At 37.6% G+C, this 15,236-nt stretch overlaps 1 protein-coding gene and 1 long non-coding RNA gene across 2 annotated transcripts; both read right to left on the bottom strand.

Annotated features, from left to right (window-relative positions):
* Positions 1 to 1,471: 1,471 nt before the first annotated feature.
* LOC148101191 (uncharacterized) lies at positions 1,472 to 4,847 on the bottom strand. The gene is made up of 4 exons (XR_015719541.1): positions 4,771 to 4,847; positions 4,630 to 4,677; positions 3,784 to 3,849; positions 1,472 to 1,553 (listed from the first exon to the last, which is right to left on the bottom strand). It is a non-coding gene; the product is annotated as an uncharacterized LOC148101191 (long non-coding RNA).
* Positions 4,830 to 11,060, bottom strand: LOC148101190 (uncharacterized). Its single transcript, XM_087845478.1, has 5 exons — positions 11,037 to 11,060; positions 5,755 to 7,750; positions 5,596 to 5,676; positions 4,945 to 5,024; positions 4,830 to 4,847 (listed from the first exon to the last, which is right to left on the bottom strand). Exons 1-5 carry the CDS (start codon positions 11,058 to 11,060, stop codon positions 4,830 to 4,832), a joined length of 2,199 nt encoding a protein of 732 aa, XP_087701604.1.
* Positions 11,061 to 15,236: the final 4,176 nt, after the last annotated feature.

The raw sequence follows: 15,236 nt of genomic DNA, 5'->3' as shown, positions 1-15,236 counted from the left end.
CGTGGGGTCCACTGAGTGACAGGTGCCTGATGGGATCCACCCTTTCCAAAGGGTGTAAAGACTTGGTTTTCACTCCTAAATTCATAATAAATTCATCTAAACTTAAAAATGACTTTAAAAGTCAAACACTCTCAAATAAATTTTAAACCTGAATTTTTGTTTTAATGGGGACCAGTCATAACCTGTCTACTGATACTGGGGACCAGTCATGTGTCTATGAGCATACAGTCAACAACACTGATCCATGAATCCTTACTATCATATTACATAATGACTGAGACCCTGAATTGGTTAAGTGGAAGAAAATGGATGGATTGCTTTATCAATCTCATCCTGACTGCCAGATACTTATTTTATTCATTTATTTTTTTAAATCTGATTCTAAAATATTAGTTAGGCAGTTATGAAATTACACAAACACTATTTATGACATTTTAAAATGTTGCAAAAGTTGAGCAAAAAGGTAACATTTTGTATAGTGTTTTACTTGTTATAATTGAACATTTGCAAATAAAATAATTTTAAATCAATTCAGTTTGTCAGTTGATTTTTATGAGATATGAACCATCCGATCTGCTTTAACAGAAAACAAAACAATATTTTTACCGAAACCACCACATGCAATGTTTTCTTCCAAACCACATTTGACGGTTAAAAGAAGTCACCTACTGTACGAAATGGGCAGACAAACTGAGCTTATGCCTTCACATAACATTTATTTCAGCCTTTTAAAGTCAAACATTCAGCCCCTTACATCCAACAAAAAGTGTATGTGTGTATATATATATATATATATGTGTATGTGTGTGTATATATATATATATATCTGTATGTGTGTGTATATATATATATATGTGTATGTGTGTGTATATATATATATATATATATATATATATATATATATATATATATATATATATATATATCTCCCTCTCTCTCTCTATATATATATATATATACCTCTCTCTCTCTACCTCTCTCTCTACCTCTCTCTCTATCTACCTCTCTCTCTCTATATCTATATATCTATATATCTATCTATATCTATATCTCTATATATCTATATATATATATATACATATATACATATACACACACACACACGTATAAATATAAGTATATATAAGACAGTACTCCATGATAAGCAAGGTGGCATTTTTAGAACAGGGATGCCTTTTCCTTTTCAAAACATAATTAAAACTAATTAAAATGGAACATGAGTTCCATTCTTTCCAAACGTTTTTTTTTTTTTGACGTCCAAAAACATTGGTCTAGCACAGAACGTAAAAACATTACAAAAGGGGCAAACAAGGCACAAATGAACAATTAAGAACAGGCTGTTAAACTCTTTTTGCAGCTTTACGCTGCATTGCAGTGATTCTATTTTTTACATAGAACTTAACCGCTGTCCAGGTTCTGTGCTTTCGGTGAAGCCTCAATACAGGCAACGCACTCCGACTTTCCTGGAACTTTACCAGACTCAATGAAGGACATTAGTGTCTTTTCCACAGCATGGACCTCAGCTGATGTCCAAGTCCTCTTCTTTGATGTTCCTAAAATAGAAAAGAAAGTGACTTAATACAGTTGTAATGATTAATTTAAGATAAGTTAAGACAAAACTAAAAGGGTAGAAGCTTCAGTTTTAGAGTAATCTGTAACATTCTGTAACAATCCATTCCAGCGGCTGATCTCAACCCTCCTGATGTACAACGCTATGTTGTGGAACACATTGTTCGGAGTGGGGACAGCTCGCTGCATGCATTCCATCGACTGAGAGCGTTTTCTGGTAAAGTGCCTTACTTTCAAATTTTGCACTGTTTCCCCTTAGCTGTTGAGGGTCCAGTTAAATCATGAATTTTCAGAATATTAATAAAATAAATCTGTCAGTGAACTGGCAAATTACACATTAAGTTCATGATACATCCTATGTCCCTGAAACTGCCTACACTTTTCTATCATTTGCATTTTTTTCCTTGCTTCTTAGTACCTCCCAAGAAGAATGGAGGATAGATATAAGAAAATCTAAGGAAACATCCACTTCTAACAAGTGAGGTAGCTAATCACAGTTCAGTTGTCAGTCAGCTTTAACAGTTGAGACTAACAATAATAGAGACACTTGAAAGCAGCATTATTTTCTCCCTGTAGACTGCTTTCACTTTATCACCTGTAGATAAGTAACAAGCTGCCATCTGGATTCATACTGCATCTGCTCAGAGACACAGAATCCACTTACAGAATTAGTGTCAGTATGTACTTAAGTTCAAATTGTGAACTTATTTTTTTAAATAATACAAAATATTCAAGTATATTCATAATACTATAAACCATTTAATTTAAATGGTTGACAAAAATGAAATTTCAAAGATCAAATCAGATGCTTAAAATCGATCTGCCTGTGAGTAGAAATAACAAATAACTTAGTTATCATTGTTTCTTGCTGACAGACTGACTTTATCCAACACACCATCAATGGTATGAAATTCAGTGATTATGTGATGGATTAGACCAGTTTGCTCAGCCACTTCAAAAAAATAAAAAATAAAATAAAAATATCAATAATATATAAAAAGCGTGGCTTGTCAGTTGGAAAACTACTTTTGTGAAGCCTGCTTCTGTGGATGTTGCCTCACTCATCAAACAGAAATAAGAGCTTTGAGATGGCCTGCACGAGTTAGAATCAAACCAACTTTCAATTTAAAAAAAAGAACAAGAAAATTAGTGAATTAGGATGCACCCAGTGTATTTATTTGCATCAGTATGACATCTTTGTCATCAAAAATGACATATTGTGGTGTGTTATATCTAATGACACTCACTACATGCTATTAAAAAGATTTTTTTAAACAGTAACGGACAGGAAATGTTTGAATACATGGGAACTACCAGCCTAACAGCTGTACTGCCATCCAGAGTTAGAAAGTGGGCTATAAATTTCATCTTTAACTGATAGTAAATCTGATGTCATTTCTGTTTCCATTCTTACATTGGTAAATAATTATAAAATGTGGTCTTTTTAAGTACAAACTATTATCTCACTACGTCTCTCAATGTCTGTAAAAATGTAACTTTCTGCAAACTAAACCACTCAACTATGACCTTTGATGGCAACTTTATGGATGAGAAAAAGAAAAAAAAAATGCAAGTCAGCCATTTCAGATAAACCAGGAGAATGAGAGGAGTCAAAGAAATCCAGCATCCACCCTCACTCTGAAATGGAAAACCTGGATTACCTAGTTTTAGACAAACATGTTTTCTGGCACAGAGCCCTGATTCCTGGAATGATCTTGTCCAGAATTAACATGACATAAAGACTTTTGTATGACTTTGGTTGCTTCAGGTAAAAGTATTCACCTACTGGAGCTCTCAAAAAAGAGCTGACAGAGGAAGAAGTGTTTTTCTGTTAAGTAACAACAGTAAATTCTTTGACCAGTAACAGTCATTTTGGACAAGAGTAATAACCAGCTAATCAACCATAAGTAGTCAGCCTTAATAAATTTGGCACACATTTTGTCTGCTGTAACGCTGACGAAAGCCTTGTACTGAAAGGCCTCCGTTTTTTCTTACTGCCTTGTTACATTAATCACTACTAATTCATCATCACGTCATCATCAAGTCTGGATAGATTGTACTAAGAACATTTGTACAACTTTGAAATAAAACCCTTATTAGGGTGAGAAAGCAAATAAGTGCTTATTTTAGTATAGCCTTTTTAGCTGTTGTGTGGAAAAGGGAATGGGTAAAGAAGAAATGTGGGCAAATGCCAAGCCTCAGTCTGTGGGATACCTGCGGTAGGGTGGTCACCATCAGGCTCATCTGTGGTCCACTGTCCTTGCTTGAATCTTGGTGGTCCTATGGGAAGAAGAGTAAACTGTGTAAGTAGAAAAAATATGTACCTTGTGACCCTGAAACACAGAAGACAAATACTGAAAAACATGCAAAATTATGACTGCAATGCAGTACAGTCTTATCACCCTGCTACATAACTCATCTACTGTGCTAAAATTTTAAATATCTAAAAAGTTTCAATATTACACTGTCAGTCAAATACCTAGTCCAGTCTCATTCAGTTAAAGAATGTGTGATATTTCTTTTTGGCAGAGCTCTTGAAGGAAAACAATGACAAAGGTTGAAGCAAACTATTTTACCCATTCATGGCTCTCTATATGCAGAGAATTAATGCCAACTGAACTGACGTGGCTTGAAAATAAAATGGTGTGCAAGCAGCTAGCAGCAATAGAAAAAGCTAACAGTAATAACCACGCAAGGGTACAAAGAAGGTTACACAATACAGGCAACAATAGTGCTATCAGGCTCTTTGGTAGGGGATACTCAAAATGATCAGTCTAAAAAAAAAAAAAAAAAAACTTCTAACCTACTTTCTAAAGTACATTCAGTACATCCAGTTACAATTACAGAAATTGTGGTTTTCTTGTGGATTATTGGAAATCTGCTCTAGACAGTCATACCAATCAAAATGTTTTCAGGTTTGCACAACTGAAATATATCCCAAAAAAGAACATCTATACTATCTGTGCTCCTGTTTGGTTTAATTCTACCAATTTGTAAAAGCAGGTTTCAAAATAGGAAGGGGGGGGGGGCTTTAAGTTCTGTAGTTTGTGTGCAAATTACCCATTTTAGTGGCATCAGTGTCAGACTCCGTTTCCTTTGTTGAAGTTCCTGTTAACAAATTGAGATAACACAGATTCAAAATTCTGTAATTTTTTTTAGGTTTTTGTGAAGCTTGCTTAGAGGCTAAATTAAGACAGGTACCGGAGGCGAAACAGGGTGTGCGGTGGGTGTGAGAAGTACCCTCTTTAGGGTCATCAATGTCAGATCCCGTCTCCTTTCTTGTCTTAGGTGTTGAGGATCCTGTTAAAAAAATACAAATGTGTATTTTTTAAATTTCTGTGTTTATAAAAACCACAAAATAATTAAAAAAGGTACCATCTGGTTAGTCTGCTGGATACCTGTGGGTGTTTCATCGAACTCATCAGTGGTTGGCTGACTTCTCGATCTTTGGGATCCTTTGACAAAAAAAGTCAAAAAAGTCAGTAATGTTTTATGGTTTAACTCTGTGCCCATTCAGCCTTCACACTACGCAATATATTTTTTGTTAGAGGTATTAACTGTATGTAAAGATGAATGGCATGTCTCCACATCTTTGCACTATTCAAATATTAAGCCATAACAACAAGCGCAGACATCTGTTGCCTGTCATTTGGATCAAGTGTCTGCACAATAGTGATGGGGCAGTGCAGCAAGGGATACAGTTCTTGTCCATCCGCCTGCCAGAAACTAACTGAAATCAGCTGTCAATAATGACAGCTCACAGCCTTTTATAACATTTAAGTACACTTCAAACCAAACTGATCAGAAAATTTAACAATTGAACATACATTCATGTGATAAGTAAAATGAGAGAAACTCTTTCGGAACAATTTGGCATGTACTTTGAGGTTTTAGTTTGCCCCCTCTGTTAACAGTCTGCCACTATAAGATTCCATGTTTTTGCTACAAATTTAAAAACTATCATGTCATCTATTTTTATATGCAGTAAATGGCTGGATGCTAAAAACAGTTAAACCTGTCACCTACTCGATGTTGAGGAACTGAAAGATGACTCCTTTGATGCATCCGTCTCTGAAAGATCACTTTCCACATCTTCCTGCATTTCTTCTGTAAAGCAGTATAAGAAAACCATGTAGCACAAAAGACATTTACTCTGAAATAAAAATATAAGAACATTTTGTTTACCATTGGGATTAATTTGGATTTGATCGAGGCTCATTCCCTTGAAGTCTGACAGTCGGCCTTGTTCTAGAGCAATGAGCACTTTGCTGACTTTAGCCAACTCAAGTGTTCCTTCAGGCAGTCTATAGTACTCCCTATGGACTCTGATATCATGGCCTAGAAAATTTGCAAGGATGTCCATCTCATTGTCTCTCAGGTTTAGGACTGTGGACAGTGTGGACACATGCTTTCTCAACTTAGTTGAGGACAGTGTTTCTGGATGCTTCGCTCCACATTCCTTTGCAATCTGTCTGATGGCATCTGATCCCCTGAAGTGAGTGTCTGCTTCAGGTCTCGAGAAGAAAAAGGGATTTTCATCAGACACACCACAGGCCCGCCGATGTGAAACCAAGGCTTCCATTGAGGACAGCATGTCTGGTGTTAAGAGGATAGGAACTTTTCTGTTCCTTTTCCCTCTTATTTCAATGCGCTGGAAATGGCAACAAAGTTTTTGTTCCAACTCTGAAAGTCCTACTGCCAAATCCGAATGGACTCCTGAAGTGTCTCGCAGGGTGAATGCAGTTAGTGGCATTTTTGATACCTCACCCTCTCTCCTGCGGTTAAACAGTATCACTTCGCAAAGAGTCAAATTGGCCAGCATTGACCAGTTCTTCTTATTGGGATCACTGGCAAGTCTGGTTTGGTATTCTTTTCTGTACCTATCAAGATACATATGCATGGTTTTTACATCCTCGGTGAAAGGGAGGAGTTGAGGAGTGTTCCATTTTCCTTCTTTTAGAGTTTGCAGGGCACGAGATGAAACACACACATCCCATTTCTTCTCGTAAAGATCCCGGCTTCTCTTCAGATTCTTAAGAAATTCCTCATCATGAAAATCTGCCATCGTTGCTTCACACTCAAGAATATCTGCAATCTTCTTGAGACTATGGCCCAGTTTCAGAGCCAATGATGGAGCTCTGTAGATGTTTTTGTCTTCATCAAAGCCAGCCACATCCTTTACTGCTTCAACCACAAACTTGAAATTTGAAGGTACATAGAAATCCTCCATTTTTTTCAGTGTCCCTGCTTCCCGTGAGCGCAGAAGTAATCGTCCCATTTCTCGCATTTTTTGTCTGATGTACTCATGTTTGGTCTTGTCATGTCCATGTTTTGAATACAAGTGTTCTCCTAGTCTCAAGATACTTTTCTCCTCTCTGATGATGTTTCTGACTTCATCCTGATGCATAGCGTTCACCAGTTCCCAAACCTTTCTGCTGACACCATCTGGGACAGGCTGTGCAAAGGCACAAAGTGACTGGATCCGACTTTTGCCTGGTTTTGCTGTGGTGCACTTCTGTGAAAGCTTGCATCTTGAAATGTGTCTCCATAATAAATGTCTTTTCAGCAGTGCCTGGCAGTTAACGCAGTGCATGTAGTCATTTGGCTTCACTGGTTTTTTAGTTAGCTGACTTGGGATTAGTGTTCCACAGCCAGCTTTCAGAACCTCAATATTATGTGCACGGTTCCCCTTGTTTCTAATGAGGTCAAAATGTAGTTTACGCTCCTTTGATTTCAAAGGAAAACTGATTGCTTCTGCTACAGCCAGTTCACTGCTGTGCTTGCGTATTAAGTGCCTTGCCATTTTATGGCACTCCTGTGGACAGTATAAGCAGTGATGCTTTTTACTGTATACTCTAGCCCCATCTTTCTTTTTTTGCAGCTTCATCACAATGATATTTCCCTGGTTAGGTTGAGAGCTTTCGCTTTCTACTGTCTCATGGTCCTTACCCGAAGATGTACTTGGAAGTGCTTCTCTTCTGGAAGTCTTTTGTGACTTCTTTGTTTTCTTAATTTTCAACAATGGGACCCTGTTTGCAGGACTGTCAGATCCCTCTGAACTGCTTTCATTCCCTGAGTCTTTTGATGGAATATATTCATCATCAGTGCTTTCAATACAACTTCCAGAAGCTTCTGATGTGTCAGCCACCTTGGAGATTGACTGCAGGTGTTCACTGGTAAGCTGAAAAACCAGATAGAGACATTTATAGCTAAATTTGCGAGAACAATTACCCAGGTGTGAAAATCTTACACCGTCTGTGAGACCCCTTTAACACCTTCATTAAAGTGAACTTTAATTTGTTACAACTGTTACCAGGTTAATGAAGGGTCATAGGATTTAGTGATTTTCATTTTTATCACGAACTTTGGCTTTGTATACACAAACACTTGTTTACCAATAGTTTCAACCCAACCATAAAATTAACAAGGAAAAATTAGGGCTGGATGATACCATTTCAGCACTACCATAAGAATTCACAGCTGACAACCAAATGTCAAATGTTTGTATCAAACAAGATACAAAAAAACTCTCAAAAAACAACCTGTAAAATAATTACTGAACAGGGCTGTTCAAATAATTGGATGAAAACTCCTGTATTTTTTCCCCTCTCTCATTACTTTACATTTTCCTCCAAGGAGGCAGACTTGTAATTTCTAAAGTGCTCTTGAGCAATAGTTCTCCAGACATTCGGAAGGTCTTTCAAAGTTTTTCTTTGGACATTGGCGACTTTTTCACTCATTTGAGTCCAGTCCTTGTACCTGACCATTTTCAGAGGAATGTTTTTGTTTGTTAAGCTACTTAACAATGACCTATGAATCATTCAAAGCAAAAAAAAAAAAGTCTCCTAACTTGAGAGATGAACCAGTGTTGTGTCCCCACATAGACAACTTAGAAAAAAAATAAAATTTAAATGTTATCTGTAGGTAATTTCTTTCTAGCAGACTGTCACTAAAACATCACTTGTTTCCATTTCATTAATTGAATCTATGAATAATGCCAAAGATAACAGTTACAACAGGTATAAAAAATATTTTTAGACCAACAGTATGATTCCCAACAACCTGAAAACCTTGCATCTCTCAGCATGGTGTGCAGTGTCTTTGAGAGAGAGAAATAAAATCTGAGGTAAGTGGAGAAGCGAAGCACAAAAAGAAATCGCAGCCATGAAAACAAAAGGGGGAAAAAAAAAGATTACCTACAGCAGACCAGTATCTCAAAGTCTTGTCATGTTTGCGTTGCTTAAGAATGGTTATTAAACTAAATGAAACTGAGAAGATGATGAGGTATGCCGAATTACACAAAAACTGGACTTAAAAACAAAATCACTGGAAACATGGCTTGTGGAGTAAAAAAAATCCAAAATTGAAATTTTTGTTTCTAACTCATCAACGTGTATGTAGGAGGACAGCAGAGAGGTTTAACAGTGAGGGTCTACAGTCATCTGTAAAACATGGTGGAGGCTCTGTCATGGTTTGGGGGCAGCATGTGTTGGAGATCTTCTCAAAACTGATGAAATTATGACCAACAGTGGAACATTAACAGTCATTGATTTGCCTCCCCAGAGCCTCGACCTTAACATTATTGAAGCAGTGTGGAGTCATCTGACAGAACAGAACAAAATGCAGAAACAGCTAAAGGGGACCTTTGAATGTCCTTCAAGAAGCCTGGAGAACTATACCCATATTGCTAGTAAAATACAAAGAATGAAGAGTGGCCCAAGATTTTTGTTAAGTACATATAGTTTAAAAATTGTAATGCTGCAATGCCAGTCTTCTACAGTAAGTTAAAGCCCTAATAAAAGTGTGGAAATGACCAGAATTATGCAAACTTACAAATATGCTGTCAGTTCGTTTGAGTGATGGCACATCTGGGTCAGCAGCATCAGAGTATGAACTTTCAGGAGTGATTATATCGATGTCAGTATCAGCATCAACACTGGTCCTACCATATGAGGACTTCTACTTAAACACACTCATGTCCTTCACAGCTTAAAACAATATGAGGACATGACGACTGAACACATGTAGAGTTCATGTTCCTGACTTCTTACTTCTCCTGCTGTTGTCAATAAAAGCTCTAAACCCAACACTGATGTAAAGCCATCTATTTCCCCAGAAATTAAATCATGTAAACTGATCAGTGGGAGGTTAAATGGACAAAAACATGTGTAAAAGGACAAAAATATCAAATGTAGTCAGAATAAAGATCAAGCTGATGCTTTAAGGGAAAGTTTAGACTAACAAATGGTATAGACAATTACTTTCTCCTAATGCTAATGTTGATTTTGGTTAACTTTGACTCAAACTGATTGTTTTAATACAATCAAAGTGCATTTCATTTATGCACTAGGCCCAACTGACACATATACTTGATACCAAATACAAAAAAATAATGTGTAACCTGTTGGAAGAATGAAGTGGGTATGTCACTCACCAATTGGTCTGTACAAGGTTGAGACAGGACCTCAGCACTTGGTGTCTGAAACAAAAGACAACAATATAATGTCAGAAACATTCTGTACTGTAAATCCCGACTAGATAATTAACTACAGATCATATTTGTATCAGTGAACATTATTACAGAAGGATCTGACTTCTTTATACCAGATTCTATAGAAACTTAACACTGTACAGTTCTGCTACCCAACAATATGAGGACAATGTAACACACACACTACAATCACTGGTCCTACCATATGAGGACTTCTACTTAAACATACTCATGTCCTTCACAGCTTAAAACAATATGAGAACAATGTAACACACACTACAATCACTGGTCCTACCATATGAGGACTTCTATTTTCCTGTTGGAGGTTGAGACAGGATGGAGGGACAGCAGGGTAGTAGCTCGCACAAATGATTCTATTGACACAACAGGGAAGTGAGATTAATGAACTGAACACAACAGACTCTTTCAAAATAAAACAGGAAACATGGCATGAAAATACAAACGTGGTAATATACAGCCCTAACATAAATTCCTTAAAACGATGTTAATAACGTTATGCCAAAGTCAACTAACCCGCCACCAAACATAAGAAACTCAAAAACTTTAGCATAAAGTCAGAAACGCTGGGCCAGAAACCCAGACCGTGAGCGAATAACTATAATACTATTGATTTGTGCTAAATACGAAAACATTAATATTATCATTTAAATCCCCCCAAACATATCTTGTGTTGAAAAAAATGTGTGTTGCAGTTAGCTACACTTAAAAAGAGCTTAGGCTGACTGTCTCTGCAGTTGAAGATGCAGAGCACATGCTAGGCCGCAGGTCCCTTTAACTCCAGTGGGAATTTAAGAACAGTTAAATTTAACTTCTAATATCTATTGTTGAAGATAAATCTTAAGTAATTTTTTAACATTTATCATCATTCACCACTTTCAGTTTGTTCAAATCGATTGTGCATTGTTTTAATTCCGTTTAACTAACGTTAATTAGCTTGTTAAACATACAACTTTACCTTGCGAAGTGTGCGTCGAATCATGGATATCAAAGGTAAATACATACGTCAAGATAAATCTCTCCTGAGTGCTGAAGGTCCCGGATGTGCCGTTCACGCAGAGCTCAAGTGAGTTTGTATCTTGCCGTGACCAGCAGCTCTTTGGTTGAGGCTTTCGAACAATCAGATGCATCTTTACTCACTTGTTGACCAATCACAGACGTCGTTCTATGCTCCACTGACGAAATGCTGCATCCTCTCACCAGCCACGGGCTCTCCTCGTCCATTTAACAACAAAAACACAGCAACACGCGCTGTATTTGAGGTAGGAACACTTGAGAACTGTCACAATGTTTTGCAAACTGCTGTTACAGTTAATTTCGTTCCGTTAATTTGTTTGGTACCTATTGTTATGTAACACTTGGTACACATGTGGTTAGCTTGCTGGTCTAGTTTAAGTTAGCATGGGCATGCTGTTCACTGATGGAGTAAGGCCAAATTTGTCTTGATATTGTCAGTGTGTTATCATAAACATGTCCTAATTTGTTATGAAAAGAAGAGCAGCACCCCTAGACCCCCAGGTGAAAATACAGATAATAGATAAGCAATTTAGGAAAAAAAGTATAATGTGTATAATAAATGGTTTTACTGTCACTTTCCTGGGTCTGTTGACCCAGCGTTTTAAGTTTTAGTTTGTTTGGATGTCGATGTTTATTTATAAGTTCTTTAGGTTAGCTAAGTTCATTTGTTTATTAGATTACCCTTGTTATGTCTGTTTTATTGTGAAAGTCCTTTTCCTATATCCAGTGTGTCTAGTTTTGTTTCCCCTTGTCTTGTTAGGTCTGATTTGTCCCAGCTGTTCCTCATCCCCTCATTATCTCTCTGTGTACTTACAGTGGCTTGCAAATGTATTCGTCCCCCTTTTCCACAATTTGTCACATTACTGCCACAAACATGAATCAATTTTAATGGAATCCAATTGCAGCAAAAGGTGGTTCTACAAAGTATTGACTCAGGGGGCTGAATAATTACGCACACCCCAGTTTTCAGTTATTTATTTGTAAAAAATGTTTGGAATCATGTATGATTTTCGTTCCACTTCTCACGTGTACACCACTTTGTATTGGTCTTTCACGTGGAATTCCAATAAAATTGATTCATGTTTGTGGCTGTAATGTGACAAAATGTGGGAAAGTTCAAGGGGGCCGAATACTTTTGTAAGCCATGCTGTGGATTAATAAGACATGCTGTGGATTAATAAGAAGTATGATTCAGTGCAGAGAGGTCTATTAACACATAGTGAGTGAGAAAGGTGACTGGAAAGGAAAAAACTCATCATGGGAATCATGGGAATCCCCGGCAGCCTGGATTCAGGAGACAGACACTATCTCTACTTTCAAGATTAAGCTTAAAACTTTCCTTTTTGCTAAAGCATATAGTTAGGGCTGGACCAGGTGACCCTGAATCCTCCCTTAGTTATGCTGCAATAGATGTAGGCTGCTGGGAATTCCCATGATGCATTGAGTTTTTCCTTTCCAGTCACCTTTATAACTCAGTATGTGTTAATAGACCTCTCTGCATTGAATCATATCTGTTATTAACCTCTGTCTCTCTTCCACAGCATGTCTTTCATCCTGTTTTCCTTCTCTCACCCCAACTGGTCGCAACAGATGGCTGCCCCTCCCTGAGCCTGGTTCTGCCAGAGGTTTCTTCCTGTTAAAAGGGAGTTTTTCCTTCCCACTGTCGCCAAAGTGCTTGCTCATAGGTGGTCATATGATTGTTGGGTTTTTCTCTGTACCTATGAAGGGCCTTGAGGCGACTTTTTTTTTGTGATTTGGCGCTACATAAATAAAATTGAATTGAAATTGAATTGTACTGTTGCATACTGTGACATTTACAGTTGCTTAGTTAATTAAGTGATTTAATTACTCACTTTTATTTACTAATTGAATTACTAAATGAAGCTGGAATTGTGCATTCTGCAGTTTTTAATAGTGTGTTATTAGTTTTTAAAGAAACAATATGCATTTTATACTATATTGTAAAAAGTATAAGGTAAGTTGAATTTAAAATATAATGAAGTGTTGACTTTTTTCATCAATTCTTGTAGATACACAGAGTCGAGACTGAGCCTGATGATCATACTGAATCAGATGACAGCGGCAGGAATCTCCAAGTTCAACTGCAGATTGCAGATGCAATTATATTAATGCAGATTAATATAAACTCTTCAAGGGTCAAAATCTGCACACACATCATTCTGCATAGTGAAGGTCAGACAATTTGTGAATTGATCTTGAGAAGTAAGAGAAGTAAGACTCATTAATTAATAGTAATATAATTAGACAAACGTTGAAACTTTATATTTCGAGACATTTTGTCAACAACAAAAAAAACCAAGATGTGCAGACACTGATAACTGAATCTAAAGACCTTCATTTTTGTCAAGATTTGCCTGATTTAACTGTTGTTACCCTTGCTTATAGCTCACCCTAAAATGTATAAAAATGGGAAAGTTTTTGATATGTGTTAGAATGATTGTTTAATTGGCAAGGTTTGAACGAACAATTTTTAGAAGCCTCAAATCTTATCTGTTATTATTCCACGAATGATTCAAATAAAGTTCACCTCCATTTCAACATTGAATACGACTGTGGACATAAGAGCTAAAAGGTGCTGTCCACGCATGTGTCCGCTAAGCCCCAGAAGGGTATAACCTGGGTCAAATGTGTTATTGTGTCTGACACACCTACAATATGAGGACTCGCAGAGTGACGTCACTGAAAGTGTGTTTAAAGTGTGTTAAGTTCCAAAACTGGCCAGTAGGTGCGAAAACTGAAAGTGAGCAAAAACGCTAAACACACTTAAATACACTTTTTCATAAAATTGTGATGTTTCAGGACTTTCGAGATTTTTGGTTTGGGAGCATGTTGGGAGCCTCTAGAACACTTTAGAAGGCTCAGAAAAATGAGGACCTCAAAAATGTCCTCATTTTTCTGAGCGTCCTCATTTTGTGAGTGTGTTATCATAAAATTGTCCTAAGATGTCATGAAAACAAGTACAGACAGACACACACACACACACACACACACACACACACAGATACACACACACACAGATACACACACACACACACAGACACACACACACAGACACACACAGACACACAGAAACACACAGACACACACACACACACACACAGATACACACAGATACACACACACACACAGACACACACATATACACACACACACACAGACACAGACACAGAGACAGACACACACACACACACACAGCGTGAGTGTCACACGTGTGTAACAGTAATGACCACACTAACCTTGCATGTTATGTCACAAACACAAAGCCAGCTGGCTGGTGTCATGTTCCCTGTTTCTTCTCTGAAGCACCTGAAGGTAGAAAACCTGAAATTAGAGTGAAATTCCAAAACAGACGTTGAGTTGTTAATGCCACTAACAGTGTTCATGAAAGATAAGACAGACCAGGTGACGGTGAGGTTGGACTCACCTGTTCCACACCGTTTACACTTTTACACCACATGTAGTTGCACAGCAGCTTGATTAACCGACTCACCTGTATACTCTTCTCATGACAGACTCTGTTATCATGTAACCAAACAGCTGTGTGCACTGCAGACCTTTTAAATCCCCAACATTACTGGCACCAAGCCGGACTCTGACATGAAGCATACACATGTGTAATAGAAGTAGAGGCTCGCTGCCTTTTCCTTTGCGCTGACCTCTTTTTCTAATGGCTATAAACACGTGTCTTATGTCACCTTCTCCTGTTTTGTTTTCATATGTTGAAAAAGTTCACTTGTGTGAAGCGATCCTGAGCCCCAGTGTCAGTGTTTTTCTTTGTCGGATCAGTCAGCTGCTGCGTTGCTGAAAAAGGGGAGACTGTGACTGCTGCGTGCCACAGACCACGCCCCTGCCACACTGTGAAATGTACTTTTTTCCCCAGTGGGCAGCCTGGGCACCCAAATTCCTGAACACAGTAACTTGACAACAAGGCACATAGAATTGTTAAAATGACAGCGCAGCTGCATCTACTAAACATACTGAACAGGTTTGAATCTCAAGTTTGACGTTTTCTTCTCTGAACTCAAACGATCACAGAAAGAAATGAACAGTCTCATTTTCATGGTAGTTTTATTTTAATGAAGAGTATCAACCATAATCCTTACATAAATAAATTGATTTG

The sequence above is a fragment of the Neolamprologus brichardi genome, chromosome 9 (genome assembly GCF_056152115.1).
Source record: "Neolamprologus brichardi isolate AB-2024 chromosome 9, ASM5615211v1, whole genome shotgun sequence".
NCBI classification, from domain to species: Eukaryota; Metazoa; Chordata; class Actinopteri; order Cichliformes; family Cichlidae; genus Neolamprologus; species Neolamprologus brichardi.
The sequence above is the reverse complement of the archived record's forward strand: the minus strand, read 5'-3'. Positions and strand labels throughout refer to the sequence as shown.